Raw genomic sequence first — 19064 nt, 5'->3', positions numbered from 1 at the left:
CTATGGTAAGTCAGATGAGAAACTTTACGAAAGTTTGTCATAAATTGTCATGTGGTGTGTTGAGTATGAGATCATGCTGTTATCACTATTATTATTAAGGTCATTACTTTAACTGACCATTTCTCATTCTCCTCAACTGTCAAATGAAGTTTGATAATAATAGCTACTACTTGGTGAGTACCTACTATGTGCAAGGCTCATTTTATCCGTTAACTCATTTGATCGTCACAGCAGTCCCATAAGGAAAATATCATTAATTATTAGACTCATTTTCTACATTGGGAAAAAACAGATTCAGAGGTAAAGTAATTCCCCAAGAGTCACATGGTGTGTGATAGAGTTTAGATTTGGACCTAGGCTGACTCCAGATCCTTTTTTTTTTTTTTTTTTGGCTCATTTGCTCCAGCATTCCAGGATTCTGTTGGCTACTGGGAGAATGTCTACAAACCTGCTCATTACACACTCAGTGACCAGAATCTGGTTTTTTTCTTATGCCAACATAGTGGTTGGAAAGAGCGCAGATTTTAGGGATTCAAATCCCAGCCCCACCACTTCCTAGCTTACATATAGGCGCTCTCCCTCCTTTTCTTCCTATTGATGTGTAACATACGTACAGTAAAGTATACAGATCCTGTGAACAACTCTGTGACTGTTCACACACACACATGTATAACCACCAGCCGTATCAAGATACAGAACAGTCCAACATCCTGGAGGGCCCCCTTGTGCCCTTCCCAGTCAATATGTAGCCCCCTTCCCCACAAACTACTTTTTTGACTTCTGTCACATTGAATTACTTTTGCCTTTTTTTTTTTTTGAGACGTGGTCTTGCTCTGTTGCCCAGACTGGAATGCAGTGTCACAATCTCGGCTCTCGGCTCACTGCAGCCTCAGCCTCCCAGGCTCAAGCAGTCCACCCACCTCAGCTTTCCTAGTAGTTGGGACTACAGGTGTGTGCCTCCAGACCTGGCTAACTTTTGTGGTTTTTTTGTTTTTTGTTTTTTGTAGAGACAGGGTTTCACCATGTTGCCTAAGCTGGTCTCGAACTCCTGAGCTCAGGCAGTCTGCCTGCCTCAGCCTCCCAAAGTGCTGGGAATGTGCCACCATGCCCGGCCTTTTGCCTATTCTTGAAATTTATATAAATGAGATCAAACAAAACACACGTTTATGTTGCCTGTCATTTGTTCGTTATGTCTGTGGCATGCATTCCCATTGTTGCATCTAGCAGTAGTTTTCTCATTTAATTGCTGGGTAGTGTTCCATTTACCTGCATATACTACAGTTCATCTTTTCTTCTGTTGATGAATATTTAGGTTGTTTCCAGTTTTGGGCTATGTGGAATAAAGTTGCTGTGAACATTCTGGTACACATATATATTTGTTATAAAAGTAATATGACCATATGGAGAAAAATTAAAAATCAAGAGAAAACAAAATGCCCATAATCTCAGTGTCCTCACACAGGCTCTTTAAGTCATTCCAATCCACATCCCAGGGTAGAAGTTGCCATCAGAAGTCATGAGAACCATGACTCCCTAGCAAGACCAACCCAACGTTTCCTCAATGCTGTGAATAGAAAACCAAGAGAGAGGCCACTCCCTTTTGTGATCTTCATGGCCTGGAGTAGTGTACTGCATTTAACCTTCATAGATACCCCTTTGCGCTGCTTCTGGCATTTTTAAAATTGTCTGCCCTATATTATGGCTAGCAGTACCCTAGTGCTGCCTTCCCTACTCGACGCTGAGCTCTTTGACAGCATGCATTGTCCTGTGTGATATGTGATGTGGAGCACAGCACCGAATATATAGTGTTTGATAAGCATTTGCTGGACAACTTTTTGATTCTCATGATCGGGAACTTAATTTTGTTTTTAGAGTAAGTTTTCACAGTGTCTCACTTAGTTCTCAGAGTGTACAGATGTTTATCTGTAAAAGGGAAGCTGCTGTTTTTATATTTTGTGTGGTCAGATGTCATCTTTATCTTTTTCTTCTTTCCTTCTAAAGGTGAATACCAGAGAAGAAGTTGAAGATCTTTGCCGCCTAGACAAAATGATAGATCTGATTATTCCACGTGGCTCTTCCCAGCTGGTCAGAGACATCCAGAAAGCTGCTAAGGGGATTCCAGTGATGGGGCACAGCGAAGGGATCTGTCACATGTATGTGGATTCCGAGGCCAGTGTCGATAAGGTCACCAGGCTAGGTGAGCTGGGTGGGGTCTTCTCTTTTACAAGGGGGAAATATTACATCCTCTGCAGCTCTGGATCATGTCAATGGAAACAATTCTTTGCTCATCTTCTTTCAGTCAGAGACTCTAAATGTGAATATCCAGCTGCCTGTAATGCTTTGGAGACTTTGTTAATCCACCGGGATCTGCTCAGGACACCATTATTTGACCAGATCATTGATATGCTGAGAGTGGAACAGGTAAGAGTTCCACAGGACTAGTACATTACTTCCTGTCTTAGAAGCCTGTGGAATTAAACCAGGCACAGCCATACCATATAAGGCAGTTTAAGAAACAATATTTTTTAATATCTTCTGTGTACAAAGTTCCATGCTAAGTAAAGTGTGAGTAAAACACAACCCCTGCCCTCTAGTAGTCGAACCAAACCAATACACAAATAGCTTTATTACAAAGTGGAATATGTTGTGTGCTAAAGAGGGTTCAAAGGTAAGACAGACCACATGGCACTATGCTGACTGAACTGTTTCTGGCAATCTTTTATTCACATGTCAAGGTGTTCCCAAGCATATATTATTTTTTGGATTTGATTTGAAAAGATGGTGCAGAAATGTTTCAAACCAAAAACTTATGTACATTCACTGCCTGCCCTTGGTGTCTTTGGTTACCAATATTAGTGTACTTAATGCAGTGATATTTGGGATTCAGTAATTTGTAGAATGTCTCCCTGGATTATGTTTTTACTATGTTGTTAAGCTTGTAAACAAACCAAAAGCCAGTAAGTTTCAAATATAAAGTTGTGCTGTGTCCTAAATTCATGCCTGCAAGAAAATATAATAGATGCCCCCAAGGCAAAAATGGACAATCTGTTAAACTCTCTGCATGGATGCATCTTAAGCTTTAATTTCTGATGTCATAGTACACTTTCAGAATTATATAAACCAGCATGGCAGTAGAGAAGGTGCTTGTTGGCCTTGGTTGCTTTGACTCTGAACATGTGTCTCTTCCCTTCCATCCTTTGACTGGAAAGGAAGGCTCCAGTTAGCTTATAAATGTGGCATGGTCCCAGTGAGAACTGGAAAGAATTGTTTTGAAAATGAAACTGTACTCCATGGATTACAAGGAAGTTAGATCACATGGTCATTCATGTTTGGGGGCCTTACTTTACTTTGGTAAGGAAGCCTGTCGATTGGGCACCTGTGTTTGCCAAGCACCACAGTGAACTAGATTAGACAGGAGGAAAGCTCTCCTTTAGCCAGGACTAAACCCCGCCTCAGACCTAATTTGAACACACCAGTGGTATCCTCAGTCATTAAAATGAGAATGGCCTTGAAATTCCAAATCAAAATGAGTCACTGTGTGTACTTCATGCAGCACTTTTGGATGGCAAAAAGTAAAGCTAGAAGGATGACTTGCACAGGGTTGGGGTTCCAGTCCTCAAGGAACACGGAGGAAGTGAGATCCCAGATAGGAAACAATGGCAGGGCCTCAGGAATCATGAGGATAAGGCAGACACCACTTATAACTTGAGCCAAGGCAAAAGCTTGATCCCAAAGAATCAAGGCATGAACCCTGTCCTGGGGATGTCTCAGAGAACAAGGCTTAAGTGGGATCCAGCTTGTGATTGGGATCCTCGGTGACCAGCCTCAGAGTCCTTAAATTCCTCTAACCAGCAGCAGAATCAGAGCCAGAGCCTGGGGCTGAGCTGAACCTAGAGTTGGGGCCAGACTGACACAGTTGGAAATCAAACGAGTAGCCACAGTTTGAGGTGCTGAAGGAACCTGACCAAGTACTGCTTACCTCTAAAGCAAACCTGGGACTTCGCTAGGGTACAGGGAGTAGGAATATATATGTGGCACCTCCCTTTTTCTACACGAGTCCAGTGCCTAGGTACCATATGCAGGGACTGGGATCTTTATTGTCAAGTATTCATTTTAGTAAAATGCCAGAAGTCAAGCCCTTGTGTTGATAACCCACTAAACGCCTTGCACATTCTTTTTTATTCTTTTTTTTTCTTTGAAACGGAGTCTTGCTCTGTCCCCCAGGCTGGAGTGCAGTGGCACGATCTCGGCTCACTGCAACCTCTGCCTCCCAGGTTCAAGCAGTTCTCCTCCTGCCTCAGCCTCCCAGGTAGCTGAGATTACAGACACCTGCCACCATGCCCTGCTAATTTTTTTAGTAAAGATGGGGTTTCGTCATGTTGGCCAGGTTGGTTTCGAACTCCTGACCTCAAGTTATCCACCTGTCTCAGCCTCTGAAAGTGCTGGGATTACAGGCATGAGCCACCACGCCCGGCCCACCTTGCACATCCTTAACGTTCAAGGCTTCCTGCTTCAATCCCTGTTCCAACTGTCTTGAGGGCCCATTGCTGGCAAGTGGCCAGTCAGATCATGCTGGAGGGAGGAAAGTAGGACTAGTTCAGTTGTCGAGGCTACAGGAGCCACTTTGGGCTATGGTTTTACAGGCTAACCTTTCTGTTCTATCCTAGAACTTGCTTATTTCGGTTGTTTTTATGTTGTTGCCCCTGGTCTTCCTCTGTTCCAGGTAAAAATTCACGCAGGCCCCAAATTTGCCTCCTATCTGACCTTCAGCCCTTCCGAAGTGAAGTCACTCCGAACTGAGTATGGGGACCTTGAATTATGCATTGAAGTAGTGGACAACGTTCAGGATGCCATTGACCACATCCACAAGTACGGCAGCTCCCACACGGATGTCATCGTCACAGAGAACGGTCAGTGTCCAGATGCTTCCCGCATACAGTGTCTGCCTTTGCTGCTTTCTGATCCTGCTCCTCTTAGCCCCTCTTGGGCTGCAGAAAAACATCATTTGAGTAGGCTTATGGTAATGTTTAGTAGTGGTTGCATTTGGTACTTTGATGAGTGCTTTCACATCACTTTATTATATTGTCACAGCCGGAGGAGGAGGTGCAGGGATCATTAGCTCTGCTTCGAAGATGACTAACCCTGTCAGAGGCACTATCATTTAATGCATGCAACAAATCTTACAAGGTAGTTAAAATAAACCCATTTTACAGCCGAGGAAACCAAGGCCCAGGAGATTAAGGGCAGAACCAACTCTGCACATTCATTCATTCATTCATTCACTCATTCATTTATTCCACAAATATGTATGCAGGGACACTCCTGGGTGTCAGATACTGGAGCCTCAATGGTGGAGGATGCCAGTAGGGCCCCCTCGAGGAATTTACAGTCAGCTAATTAGGTCACCAGAGCAGTACCACCCGTATTAACAGCCAACATTTACCAAGCACTCACTGTGTGCTAGGCACTAGGATGAGTACTCCCCAGGTGTTTCATCCTCTTTACAACCCTATCAGCTAGGTAATGTTGTAAGTCCCTTTTGACCCAGACACAGAGAGTTTTATACACCTGCAGAAGGTCCCAAAGCCAGCAGGTGTACAGCTGGAGTTCAGGCCTAGGCGGTCTGGCTCTGGAGCCCATAAGTAGGAAGTTTAGGCAGGTCACCTGCATGGGAGATCTGGATTCCAACTCAGTCTTTCCACAACGCTGTGATTGATGAAGCTAACTTGTCTTCTTCCTGTTGAGATTTTTCACAAGCCTGAATATTTAATATGTGAGAACACATGGGGAGGCCCCAGTGGGGACCCAGACCCTGCCCTGATCTGTCACCAGTGAATGGCTGGAAACGGGGATGTTCTCTGGGTATCATCCTAACTTGGTTTCTCCTTTACCCTGCAGAAAACACAGCGGAGTTCTTCCTGCAGCATGTAGACAGTGCCTGTGTGTTCTGGAATGCCAGCACTCGCTTTTCTGATGGTTACCGCTTTGGACTGGGTAAGAAGGACTCTGCTTGGGAAGAAAGAAGTTCCTTGGGAAGCACTGTGTGGTCCAGGGGTATGTGGAGGTGGGGAAGACGCCTCCCCTTGACTGTCACATGGTTGGTCAAGATAAGAGAGAGACAGGCTGGGTGCGGTGGCTCACGCCTGTAATCCCAGCACTTTGGGAGGCCGAGGTGGGTGGATCACCTGAGGTCAGGAGTTCAAGACCAGCATGGCCAACATGGTGAAACCTTGTCTCTACTAAAAATACAAAAAATTAGCCAGGTGTGGTGGCGCATGCCTGTAATCCCAGCTACTCAGGAGGCTGAGACAGGAGAATTGCTTGAACCCGGGAGGCAGAGATTGCGGTGAGCCCGAGATTACGCTACTGCACTCCAGCCTGCAGGACAAAGTGAGACACCATCTCAAAAAAAAAAAGAGAGACAGACTTCTGGCAAGGTAGGATTATCAGGGAGAATAATTAATGAAACCTCCCATGAATTGGTGGAAGGCCTATCTTCTAAGCATTTCACATGCTAAGAAGGCAGGTACTTGTATTCATTTTTCATAGAGGGAGAATGAGATTCAGAGAAGTATAGTAACTTGCCCAAAGTCCCACAGCTGGCATTCAGACCCAAACTTGAGTAAGTCCAAAGCCTGGGTTCTCCCGCTACAGCGTGGGCGACCACAGCCTGCCTTTTTGCACAGGCTGTGCCAGAGATACATGCTGCGTCCCTTGAGAGCACTCCTTTTACAGACTTATTTCATCAAAGTGGCACAGCCAGTTTGCCTCAGAGATAGGAAACCCCACAATGGTAGGACAAAAGAAGGTGCCGTGGGCCTAAGTACCAGCATCAAAACAAACAGGCCAGCCAGAAGTACAAGGTTACCTTCTACAGCAGACCTTGAAATAAAAAGCTTCAGAAGGGCACTTCTGTCCCCTTCCATTAGGTATAAAATTTCCAGCCGTCTGTCGTGTTGGGGTTATTTGGACAGTCTCTGGTTTTCAGGGGTACCAGTATATAAAACTCCAGAACAGGCGCAGTGGCTCACGCCTATAATTCCAGCACTTTGGGAGGCCAAGGCGGGCAGATCACCTGAGGTCGGGAGTTCGAGATCAGCGTGACCAACATAGAGAAACCCCGTCTCTACTAAAAATACAAAATTAGCTGAGCATGGTGGTGCTTGCCTGTAATCCCAGCTACTCGGGAGGCTGAGGCAGGAGAATCTCTTGAACCTGGGAGGCAGAGGTTGCAGTGAGCCGAGACCACACCATTGCGCTCTAGCCTGGGCAACAAGAGCTAAACTCAATCTCAAAAAAAAAAACAGAAAAAAAATCTCCAATAATGCATTTATGACACGTTTTCTGAATATTTGAGAATTATTTCAACTCAAAACATTTTAGGCCACACGCAGTGGCTCACACCTGTAATCCCGGCACTTTGAGAGGCTGAGGCAGGAGGATCTCATGAGTCGGGGAGTTCGAGACCAGCCTGGGCAACGCAGCGAGACCTCCTCTCTACAGAGATGAAAAAATTATCCAGGTGTGATGGTGTGAGCCTGTAGTCCCAGTTACTCAGGAGGCTGAGGCAAGAGGATCCCTTGAGCCCAGGAGTTCGAGGCTGCAGTGAGCTAAGATGGTGCCACTGTACTCCAGCCTGGGAGAGAGTGAGGCCCTATCTGTATAACAAAACAAAACAGAAAGACACACATTTTAATCCTGAACTTTTTGAGTAGATGATCTGCCTAGAGAAATAATTCTCACCGAATTGTTAAAAGGTTATGAAAGGGAATTTAACTCGGTTATTCTTAATCATGATACTCTTTAGTTCCCCATTTGTATTATGTTGGGATTTTGATGTAATTATCACATCACTTGCACTGATCTTTATACTCCATGTACTTGAAAAAGAAATAGCAACATATTTTTAAGGGCTGGGGCACCCAGCATTCAAATGAAAATCCAGGATGAAGGAAGAACAAAAGATCATTTCATTGTCCTTCCCACACCAGCTCAGAGTGAAAGCTGGTTGAGTTAAATTCCTTGTGAAATGCATTAATGACAGTAAGAGATTCTACTGAGCATTTACTACATTCCCAGCACTGTGCTAAATGTGTCGCAGGCATGCTCTCACTTCATTCTGCAAAATGAATTCTCATTTTCCAGATGAAGAAACTGAGGCATGAGACATGAAGTTAGGTAGTATGTCCAAAGTCATGTGGTCTCTATGCTGTTGAACCAGAATTTGAATCCTGCTGGTTTCAGTCTCCTTGCCAACCATTACCCCAGGCACATCCCGCCCCCACCATGTCTCGTACTTGCTCTTCTCTCTGCCTGCAGCACCTCTGTCAGGTTTTCTCCAGCCAGCTCCTTCTCACTGTTGAGGTCCCAACCAAAAGGCACTTCCTTAGGGAGGCTTTCCCTGACCATCCTAGCCAGCATGTCCCCAGCTCCACCACACAACCTCTATCATAGCACCCATCACTGCACTTGAGCACCACAGGAGACCGTTTACTCACCTGTCCTTTGGCTGCCTCGCCTGCTATAATATCAGCTCCACAAAAACAGGGCCTTGTATCTGTTGTTCACCACTTTATCCCCAGGGCTCAACACAGTGCCTAGTACATAGTACGTGCTCAGTAAAGTTGTGATGATTGAGGGAACCCTGCCTCCACTGTATACAGTGCAGAACACCAAGCCAGGCCCAGGAAAACCCCTGACGTTCCCTAGGTCTGAGCTGGGAGCAAGAGGAAAGGGAATGAACAGTAACCCTTTGATGTATTCAGTAACTGTCTAATGAGTCCCTTGTGCTAAGACTTCTAGGGGATACCAAGAACATGTCCCTTTCTTTCTAAGATTTAAAGAGTATTTGAGGAGGTAAAACCATCATGGTAAACATTGTCATACCCCTCAAAACATGCCCAAATGTCAAAATATGGTATGCAATTCAGACGCTAAACTGATAAAAGAGACAGCACTTGTATTAATAGCATTGTCAAAATGCACTAGGGATAAAATACAGAAGAGGAGTCCACACACTGTTTCACGAGAAGGAGTGTATCATGATTTGTAGTAACCGGAGAATATGTTTATGGGAACAGGGTGACTCAGCTCTCCTGGGGAGGATGGATGAGGAGTTAGCAGGAAGAGAGGGTACCAAGTGAGGGGAAAGCAGCAGGGTGGGTCTGGGGCATGGACAGGAAGCAGAGGCTGGGAAAAGCCACATCTTTTATCATGCTTTTTCACAGGAGCTGAAGTGGGAATCAGTACATCGAGAATCCACGCCCGGGGACCAGTAGGACTTGAGGGACTGCTTACTACTAAGTGGCTGCTGCGAGGGAAGGACCACGTGGTCTCAGATTTCTCAGAGCATGGAAGTTTAAAATATCTTCATGAGAACCTCCCTATTCCTCAGAGAAACACCAACTGAAAAGAGCCAGGAAAACCCGGGAATGTTCCAAAAGGTCTTCACAGTTAAACTTGTCTTATCTCAGGAGAGAGCCCGCTCTTGTCTCCCAGTTCGTGGTAGGGTCTGCCTGTTGGAAAGTGTACCTGGATGCTTCTGGGCTCTGTTTGGCAATAGCAATCTTGGCTGATGTGCGCAGTCTGGCTCCCAGCTCACCCTTTTTTTTTTTAAAGTAAGAAAATAATTGCTACCGATAGGGACTTTGCCAAGTCCAATTATCTTCTAGGATTGAAAGGTGCGTTTTCCCCATATAAAAGGCGAGGAAAACCCATGGCTGCTTTGTATCACCTCAGTGAGTTACAGTCCCCCTTGGCATTTAGTTGGTACTAGAGCCAGTCATCCTTAACAAATCTTTTCACATTTTATTTCTTTCACACGTAGTCATCTTCAAAAAGGAAAGATTTGGAATTTTAGAAAAGGGGCAACTCTTCTTTTTAGCATTCTTATCAGAAAGTCACAAAAATCGATGGAATCATTTCCACTGGGAAGATTGACCTTTTGTATTTATTTGTGGGGTAAATTATTAAGCATTCCAGATGCTTGCAGCTTCCTGCATCCAGGAGATGCTGTGTTCCCCATGATGCAGCTGGAACCTGAGCTGCAGCAGGAGGTGCAAGTTTCAGGATGTTCCCCACTGAGACGGAGGAATATCTACGGCAGTGATGCTTGAAATTTTTGTATGAATTATTTTGTCATCCTACCCTTTTCCTCCAAAACAAAAATTAGAGGATTATTTTAATACTTTGGATTCTTCCCCCTTTTTTGAGAAATAAAGTTTTTTTATGAAAAGCCTGTGCATGATTGAAGTTTTCTCCCTTATTTGTTGTTACCCCCTTCCTTTTCCTCTCTTGTGACCCTCGTGCCCTGCTTGCGGGCATGGTCTCTTCTCTGGAAGCTGTCTGGGGAGACAAGACATCTGCCTCAACAGTGTTTATTGGTGGAAGCAACATAGGCAGACCCCACAGAGGGACTCAGACGGGGAGACAGGAAAGGAAAACAGGAGATTAAGACCCAAGAGCTTGAAGACTAAAAGTGTGGTGAGGGTCTGAAGTTGGTGGGGTCCGACCTGAGCGAGCTCCCACGGTGGCACATAGCCCCAGCTGACATCCTTAGTTCACTGCATCCCCCCAGCTCCTCCCTGCCAGTCCTGTTGCCTCAGGATCACCTGACAGCTGGGACCCTCCCGACTCTCCCTCCATCTCTAGCTCCTGTCCTTAGGGCCCCTGATGCCTGACAGTCTGCAGTTGAAAGATTTCTTGTCTCATGGGGGCCTCCTAAAGAAATAAGTACTCGCTTACAATGCTGCTGCTTTTCCTCTGAGGATGTTTTACCAGCACAAGAATGATGGTGTCGTGTGGAACATGTTCCCAGGCAGGCTGCACAGCCTGCCTCTTCTCCAGACCCTTACATGGTCTGGCAAGTCACCCTGACTGCCCTGCCCTCTGGATGAGGAGTTCTGGCATAGCTTGCCTGAAAAGGCTATAAACAGTCCTGCCTGAAACTGTCACAAATACCACAATGAGCTCCCAACCAGACAACAAATGCCCAGGAATCTTAAATAGAAGGCAGCCCAAGAGAGCTGGGGCCCTTGGGGAAGACCACTGAGAAGGCAGGCCTGCATCTGGGCCCTGAGAAAGACCACTATCATCATCAGACAGAAACCCCAAGCTTCGCTCATTAAACTGGCCTGCATCAGTCATTGCTATAAATGCACACATTGAGTTGACCTGCATGCCACAGAAACTTCAAAGAATTGGGGCTTGAACTTGATCATTCCTTTTTCTCTCATGTAAAAAGAGCTCTGGAAGTAGGCGGCTTCAAGGCTTAGGTAATGCCTCCATGAAGGCCATCAGGCACTGGGGCTGTTTTTGGTTTATGCTCTTCTGTCCTAGGGTAAGGCTCTTGTCCACGTGGTAGTGGCATTCCAACCATCAGGACTGCATTCCAGCCAGCAGGAAGAAGGAAGAACCATAGGCAGAGGAGTGTCTGCCAGCTGCCCCTTCTAAGTGACATTTCAAGAAGACCCCCCCGGCCCAGTGGCTTGACCAAAACTAGCTCATGACCTACCCTCTCTAAAAGGGATCTGGGAGGTGTAGCTTTTTTATTTGGGCACATTGCAGCTCCAAGAAAGTAAGGGTTCTATTGGTAAGGGAGGAGGAAAATCAGATAGAGGAAGAAGATTATCCTAATTGATTCATGGAGCTGAGAGCAGGATTCATTCACCTAAACAGTAGGGCTGCTGGAGAATAAAAGAGGGCTGGGATGGCGGCCAGAGAGGTAGCCACAATGTCCCACTGCACTGCCTGACAGAGGAAATGGGAGGGAGAGGTGAGCAGACACTAAAGTTTCATGGTGCTATTTGCAGCCCAGTGTAATGGAGGGAGCACTGAACTGGGACTCCAGAATTTTTTTCCAGCTCTGTCACTGACTGGCATTGTGACCTTGGGTAACTACTTAAACATTTTTGCCTCAGTTTCCACACTCACGAAATGGGAGCTTGGATAAGCTTTCTAGTTAGATGGGGGTGTGGGAAGCTCTTCATCACTAAATTGCAAATTAGCTGAACAAGGTGTTTTTTTAATCTGACACCCACAGCTGGCCAAGTCTTTGCTAGGCATTCAAAGCAAAACCCAACATCACTGACCCGCTCTTCACACACACACACACACACACACCCCTCTGCTAGCAATTTGCTGTATATGTGGGCCTCAGACTACTTCAAACTGTGGTTCAAGGATCATTGTAACAGAATGACCACAGGGGCTAGCTAAAACTGTAGATTCCCGCACCCAGATCTGCTGAGCCAAAATTTCTGAGGGTGGGGCAAAGAACTGGAATTTTTAGCCCCTTATATGATTTATCCCAGCATTACCACTACTGTAAGTAACCTGGGAGTTTTGTTTTTCTTCCACAATGAGAAGTCCAAAAGTAGCTCAAGACCAACAGGGCAACCCTGTGATGCCATTAGGAACCCAGAATCTCCAACTTTCAGCCCTGACATTCTTAACTCCGCAGCTTCCCTTGCACCATGATGGCTGTTCCATCACTACACCTGTGTTCCATCTATGTCCCAGTCAGGAAGAAGGGCAGGGGAAAGAGGCATGCACAGCTGAGTTCGCCCAACACACCCAGATTTAAAGAGCTTTCCTGGAAGCCCCAGTCAGTGACTTCCCTTACCTCTCATCAGGAGGAATTGTTTATTGTGGCCACATGAGCAACTGTAGCTGTGAGGACTGGGAAATAGAGTTTTACAGCTGGGCACATTCCTGCTCAAACAAAAATCAAGATCCTCTTTGTGAGGAAGAGGAGAAGATAAAAATCGGGTAAGCTACTACACTAGAGGGTAGCGATGTTAGGTACAGTTACCCCTAGTGACTTTCCAAAGAGTAGATTTTCTTGGAAGGCTCTTTTGTTCCCTTGAGCTCAATGATGAGTTTTGTAATGCGAGTTTATATGGGAAAGCTGAAGTGCTCCATAAGAGGTGAAGAAAAGACAAAATTCCCAGGCAGTTTTGGAGAGGAAAGAGTGAGTTGTAGGATGGTGCAGTGGCTCATGCCGGTAATCCCAGCACTTTGGGAGGCCAAGGCGGATGGATCACCTGAGGTCAGCAGTTCAAGACCAGCCTGGCCAACATGGTGAAACCTTGTCTTTACTAAAAACACAAAAATTAGCCGAGCATGATGGCAGGTGCCTATAATCCCAGCTACTCGGGAGGCTGAGGCAGGAGAATCTCTTGAACTGGGAGATGGGGGTTGCAGTGAGACGAGCTCGTGCCATTGCACTCCAGCCTGGGTGACAAGAGTGAAACTCCGTCTCAAAAAAAAAAAAAAAAAAAAAAAGTGAGTTGTAGACTTGCCCTAGGCAGAGGCTACAGACTAAGGGTCAGTAGGAAATGAGGCTAGAGAAAGCTAAATGTAAGAAACAAAGTATAGGAAAAGCCATCTGTTTTTAAACTGATGGCTTGATGGGGGTTGTTATGGACTGAATGTTTGTGCCCTTCCCAAATTCCTTCATTGAAGCCCTACCCCTCAATGTGATGGTGTTTGGAGATGGGGCCTTTGGGAGGTAATTAGGGTTAGATGAGGTCATGAGGGTGGGGCCCTCATGGTGGGATTGGTGCTTTCATAAGAGACGCCACGTCTCTCAACAAACTGTTGGGTAAAAAGTAAAATAAGAGACACTAGAGACCTTGACCTCCTGCCCTTCATGTGAGGACACAGTGAGAAGACAAAACAGTCTCCTGCAAGCTAGGAAGCAGGGCCCTCACCAAGAACCGAACTGGCCAGCATCTCGATCTTGGACTTCCCAATCTCCAGACTGAAAAATAAATTTCTGTTGTTTGATCCACCTAGTCTATGATATTTTGTTATGGCAGCCCAAGCAGACAAAAACAGGAGTAATTGTCTTGGAGATACCTGCATTTTAGAAAAGGAGTCCTAATATTTCAAAGAATTGGCCAGAGTGGCATAGTGGAGAGAGTGTGGATTTGGGAGTCATATGACTTGCACTCCAATCTATAAATTGTAGGAACTTGCAGGATTGTTTTTTGCTGCAATGAGCCTCAATTTCCTTATTTGGAAAAAAGTAGACAGTTAATACTTACCTTGAAGATTCCTGTCAGTAAATAATCAGATAATGGACTGGACACCTAGCTCATGGAAGAAGTACCATCCATGTTGGCCACAATTAGCCACATCTGGTATATCTGTCTTTGTATCCCCCACTGAGCCCAGCAAGGTGCAATGCACACAGATGCTCACTGAGTAGCTTTGAAACAGGCTACTTGGGCAGAGCTATAGAGATGGAGGGGGTTTTCTCTGAGATCCATGGACCATTAGGGACACTGGTATGAGGCTGGCAGTCTAAGACGATCAAGTCGTCCCTGACCCCAACTTATTTGTAAACCACTGAGGAGTGTCATTGTTCTCTCTTCCTTATGAAAGTGTCCTGTGGAGTCTCCTGTAGTGGATATTGAGTTAAATGTTACAATGTCTTTTCCACTAGCACTTCTGGCAAAACTCGATGAATAGCTTCATAACTACTCTTAAGGGCACCTCATTTAAGTTTGCAGATCTCTTCTATTTTACAGAACTCTGCTGTTAGTGAGAATGAGATTTTAAAGCCTCATTCAGTATCCAGTGAGCACCTACTATGTGCTAGATGCTGGGGATAAGAGACATTCCCTCCACCTGATGGTCCAAACGTTGATCTGTCTGAGAATTGCTGCTTTAAACTCAGGTAATTCTTATCCTTAACTCCCGCCCTTTACAGCCTATTTTACCCTAATCCCTAGGAGAAACACTTTGGCCAATAGGAAAACACCAAACTGGACAGATATGATCCCATGCTGAAGGCAGGAGGATTCACCATAACCTAAGAAAACCAACTCGCTCTTTATTCCATCTGGCCCCAGGATTCCTCTAACGCTAGAGGGCAGTCGGGTCCCATGGACCTAAGTAAGTCGGCCTGCTCTTCCTCAATGCCCAGCAAATTATCCCCTCCCAATACTCAGGCTGCTCTCCTGGAAATGAAGTGCCGGATCAGTAAAATAACTTTCAGAGATCCTCTTACCTACAGGGTAAGAGCACAGGCCTTTTCAGTTTAGAGGCAGAATAGGGTTTGGACCTTGATTCTAACACCTGCTAGTTGTTTGACCTGGGGAAAGTGTCTTAACTTCTCTGAATTTTGATAACACGTATCCATAAATGGTTTTGCGAGAGTAAATGTAAAGCATTCAGCACAGTATTCAGCATATGGTTAACCTTCAATAACTATTGGCTGTTACTATTTATGATTCTAAGGAATGGCTTTCTCTTAGTTTTCGACATTGCTTTTTTTTCCCCCTTTGAGACAGGGGTCTCACTCTGTCACCCAGACTGGTCTCAAACTCAGCTCCTGGGCTCAAGCAATCCTTCTGTCTCAGCTCCTGAATAGTTAGGATTACAAGTGCATGCCACCACACCAGGCCCTACATTTCTCTTTTATTTAAAGTCCAAGCATCAATTCCTAGGACATAAAGTGAGGACATTCTTAGGACAGATCTACTATGTACTAAGCACCATGTACTAAGCATCATAGTAAGGGGGCTAGATGAATTATGTATGATGCCACAATAATCTGAGTAGGGGAATTGTTACCCCTATTTTACAGGTATAGAACCTAAAAATCAGTAAATTCCCCAAGATCACACTGTAGTGGAGGAACTGGATTTGAACTCAAGACAACAGAGCTTCAAAACGCTTCACCACCACAGGGGGCGTAGCAGCAGTGTTTTCCCAGAAGCTTCTTGTACCTTATCCCAAAGGCAAGTTGTAAGGCTGAAGAAGGAGGTTGCCATAGCTACTAACTGGACCCCTTTTCATGTAATCAGATCCTCAGTCTGCTCCAGTTTTGCAAGAGGAGCTGCTTGTCTGGAAACTCTCCTCAACACCTGCCCCTGGAGGGAGCCGACTGTGCCTGAATTATTTAGAGAGTCTCTAGACACTTGATATAATGAGCAGGTGTAGATGCTTCTCTGACTTCCCCAACATGCCTTTACTTATCTCCTTTCCCCTACCCCCAGTTGCCTATGAGGAAAAAGGAGGCATCATCCTTTTCCTCACTGTAGATGTGTCTGCCTCATCTTCATTTTTCATCCCGAAGTCTATTTGTAAGAAGTGGACCATTTTCCTTGCAAATATCAAAAATCATGTTGATTTCCATTGAAATTGGTGGTGTAAATTGACCCTAACTAGTAAATGCATAACTTGGTCAGGAGTGGTGGCTCATGCCTGTAATTCCAGCATCTTGGGAGGCCAAGGCAGGAGGATCACTTGAGCCCAGGAGTCTGAGGCCAGTCTAGGCAATATAGTGAGACCCTGTATCTAATTTTTTTATATTTTTTATTTTTTTTGAGACTGAGTCTCGCTCTCTTGCCCAGGCTGGAGTGCAGTATCACTATCTCGATTCACTGCAACATCTGCCTCCCGGGTTCAAGCAACTCTTCTGCCTCAGCCTCCTGAGTAGCTGGGACTACAGGTACGCGCCACCATGCTCAGCTAATTTTTGTATTTTTAGTAGAGATGGGTTTTCACTATGTTGGCCAGGTTGGTCTTGAGTTCCCAGCCTCATGATCGGCCTACCTCAGGCTCCCAAAGTGCTGGGATTACAGGCATGAGCCACCACACCCAGCCAAAATTCTTGTTTTTGAAGAATATTTACTGACATGGAGAAGAGATGCACTAGAAAATATTGAATAGGAAAAAACTAAGCTATAAAACAGTATAATTAAAATTTCTCAATTATATATATTTAGTTAGAAAAAGACTGGAAGACAATGTATCAAATAATATTATGGGCTGGGCACAGTGGCTCACAACTGTAATCCCAGCACTTTGGGAAGCTGAGGCTGGAGTATCACTTGAGGACAGGGGTTCAAGACAAACCTGGGCAACATATCAAGACCCTATGTCTACAAAATTGTTTTTTTACTTAGCCAGGCATGTTATGTGTACCTGTAGTCCCAGCTACTTAGGAGGCTGAGGCGGGAGGGTCTCCTGAGCCCAGGAGCTCGAAGCTACCGTGAGCAATAATCAAGCCATTGCACTTAAGCCTGGGTGACAGAGTGAGACCCTGTCTCAAAAAAAAAAAAAAAAGAGATATGTGTATATATATATATACACATATATATATAGAGAGAGAGAGAGAGTCTCGCTCTGTTTTCCAGGCTGGAGTGTAGTGGCGCGATCTCGGCTCACCACAACCTCTGCCTCCCGGATTCAACTGACTCTCCTGCCTCAGCCTCCCAAGTAGCTGGGACTATAGGCACACACCACCATGCTCGGCTAATGAGTGATTTCTACTGAGCAGTGAGACAAGTGAGTTTTATTTGTCATTATACTTTTCTAAATTTTCTACTTTATTTTAAAATTTTCATTGCTATTAATATTTCTTTCTATGGGAAATTATTGGTGCAGGCCAGGCATGGTGGCTCACACCTGTAATCCCAGCACTGGGAAGCCTAGGCAGAGGATTGCTTGAGCCCAGGAGTTTGAGACTAGCCTGGGCAATATGGTGAGACCCTGTCTCTACAAAAAGAAAAATAATACAAAAAGTAGCTGAGGATGTGCCAGGCGCGGTGGCTCATGACTATAATCCCAGCACTTTGGGAGACTGAAGCGGGCAGATCACAAGTTCAGGAATTTGAGACCAGCCTGGCCAACATGGTGAAACCCTGTCTCTCCTAAAAAATACAAAAATTAGCCGGGCATGGTGGCATAAACCTGTAGTCCCAGCTACTCGAGAGGCTGAGGCAGGAGAATTGCTTGAACTTGGGAGGCGGAGGTTGCAGTGAGCTAAGATCACGCCACTGCACCCCAGCCTGGGCGAAAGAGCAAGACTCCGTCTCAAAAAAAAAAAAAAAAAAAAGTAGCCAAGCATGGTGGTGCACATCTGTGATCCTAGCTACTAGCTACTAGGGAGGCTGAGGTGGAAGGACTGCTTGAGCTCAGGAGTTTGAGACTGCAGTGGGCCAAGATAGTGCCACTGCACTCCAGCTTGGGCCACAGAGTGAGACCCTGTCTTGAAAAAAAATAAAAAAGAAAGAAAAAGAGAGAGGAAGGAAGGAAGGAAGGACGGACAGAAGGAAGGAAGGAGAGAGAGAGAAAAGAAAGAAAGAGAAAGAAAGAAAAGGAAAAGAAAGAAGAAATTATTGGTACAATGGTGAAAATAAAATTTGTGATAACAATTTTTTAAATTTATAGACAGGTTTATTTTCCATCCCATCCTTCTTTGTATTCTATCCTTTACAGATGAAGAAATCAAGGTTCAGGTGCTCTTGGTGACATAGCCAGTTGAGGGGAAAGTACAGACTAGATGCCAGACCTCTACACTGGAGGGAGAGAGTGACCTCAAACGGGAGACTGGACTAGTGACTTCTAAGGTCCCTTCCAGCCTGAGGCTGTCTTTCTCTTTGCTGCTGTGCTGGTTTCACCCCCTGCATTCACAGCCCTCCCAAGGTAAGAGAACTTCAGAAACTCATGAAGTGCTTCTGCCCCAGGTACTTCACTGAACTCTAGTTTTCTTTCTGTAACTTGCAAATAGGGCTACAACTCTGACTCTGTATTTCCAGATTCTGTTTCAATGCAGACAATTAGATGGTAAATAATTCAAGAGAACGGAAACTGGCAAAGTGGTGTGTGATGTCCAAATAGCTATCTTGTTTACTCTCTGGTGTAAACTTCAGGCTCATCTGCAACTCGGGAGCCCCAGGAGTAAGTGAAATGTACAAACAGAGGAATCTCCCCTGTTTCCATTCCCTCCATTTTTAAATATTGTCTGGGGGTGGGAATGCAGTTTACTTTAATCAAAGATTAAGGTAAGACAGGTTGGCTTTGGATGACAGATTCAGACAACTTCTTAGGCATGTCTGAATTTCTTCCCATGGTGGAGTAGAGTGATCAGAATCCAGAGGCATCAGTTTCACCTTGGCCTGAGGATTCATGATTCAAAGTTGTGGTCTCAGAAATATCACCATTCATCCTCTTTCTCTTCCTTCTGTGCAATGAGGGAGACACATTTCACCGGACCCTTTTAAACCTGCCCCGCCACTAAAGAAGTAGTCTTAGTTAAGACTCGTTGA

At 45.2% G+C, this 19064-nt stretch overlaps 1 protein-coding gene across 11 annotated transcripts in view; it reads left to right on the top strand.

Annotated features, from left to right (window-relative positions):
* Positions 1 to 10234, top strand: part of ALDH18A1 (aldehyde dehydrogenase 18 family member A1) — a 50818-nt gene extending 40584 nt beyond the window's left edge. For all 11 annotated transcript variants that reach the window (XM_054521657.2, XM_054521659.2, XM_063727133.1 and 8 more), the window contains 5 exon segments: positions 2002 to 2197; positions 2300 to 2421; positions 4724 to 4910; positions 5899 to 5994; positions 9228 to 10234. In XM_054521657.2, the coding sequence (XP_054377632.1) occupies positions 2002 to 2197; positions 2300 to 2421; positions 4724 to 4910; positions 5899 to 5994; positions 9228 to 9409 (783 nt within the window). In that variant the 3' untranslated portion in view covers positions 9410 to 10234.
* Positions 10235 to 19064: the final 8830 nt, after the last annotated feature.

The sequence above is a fragment of the Pongo abelii genome, chromosome 8 (genome assembly GCF_028885655.2).
Source record: "Pongo abelii isolate AG06213 chromosome 8, NHGRI_mPonAbe1-v2.0_pri, whole genome shotgun sequence".
Lineage (NCBI taxonomy): Eukaryota > Metazoa > Chordata > Mammalia > Primates > Hominidae > Pongo > Pongo abelii.
This window is presented reverse-complemented; position numbering and strand designations above follow the sequence as displayed.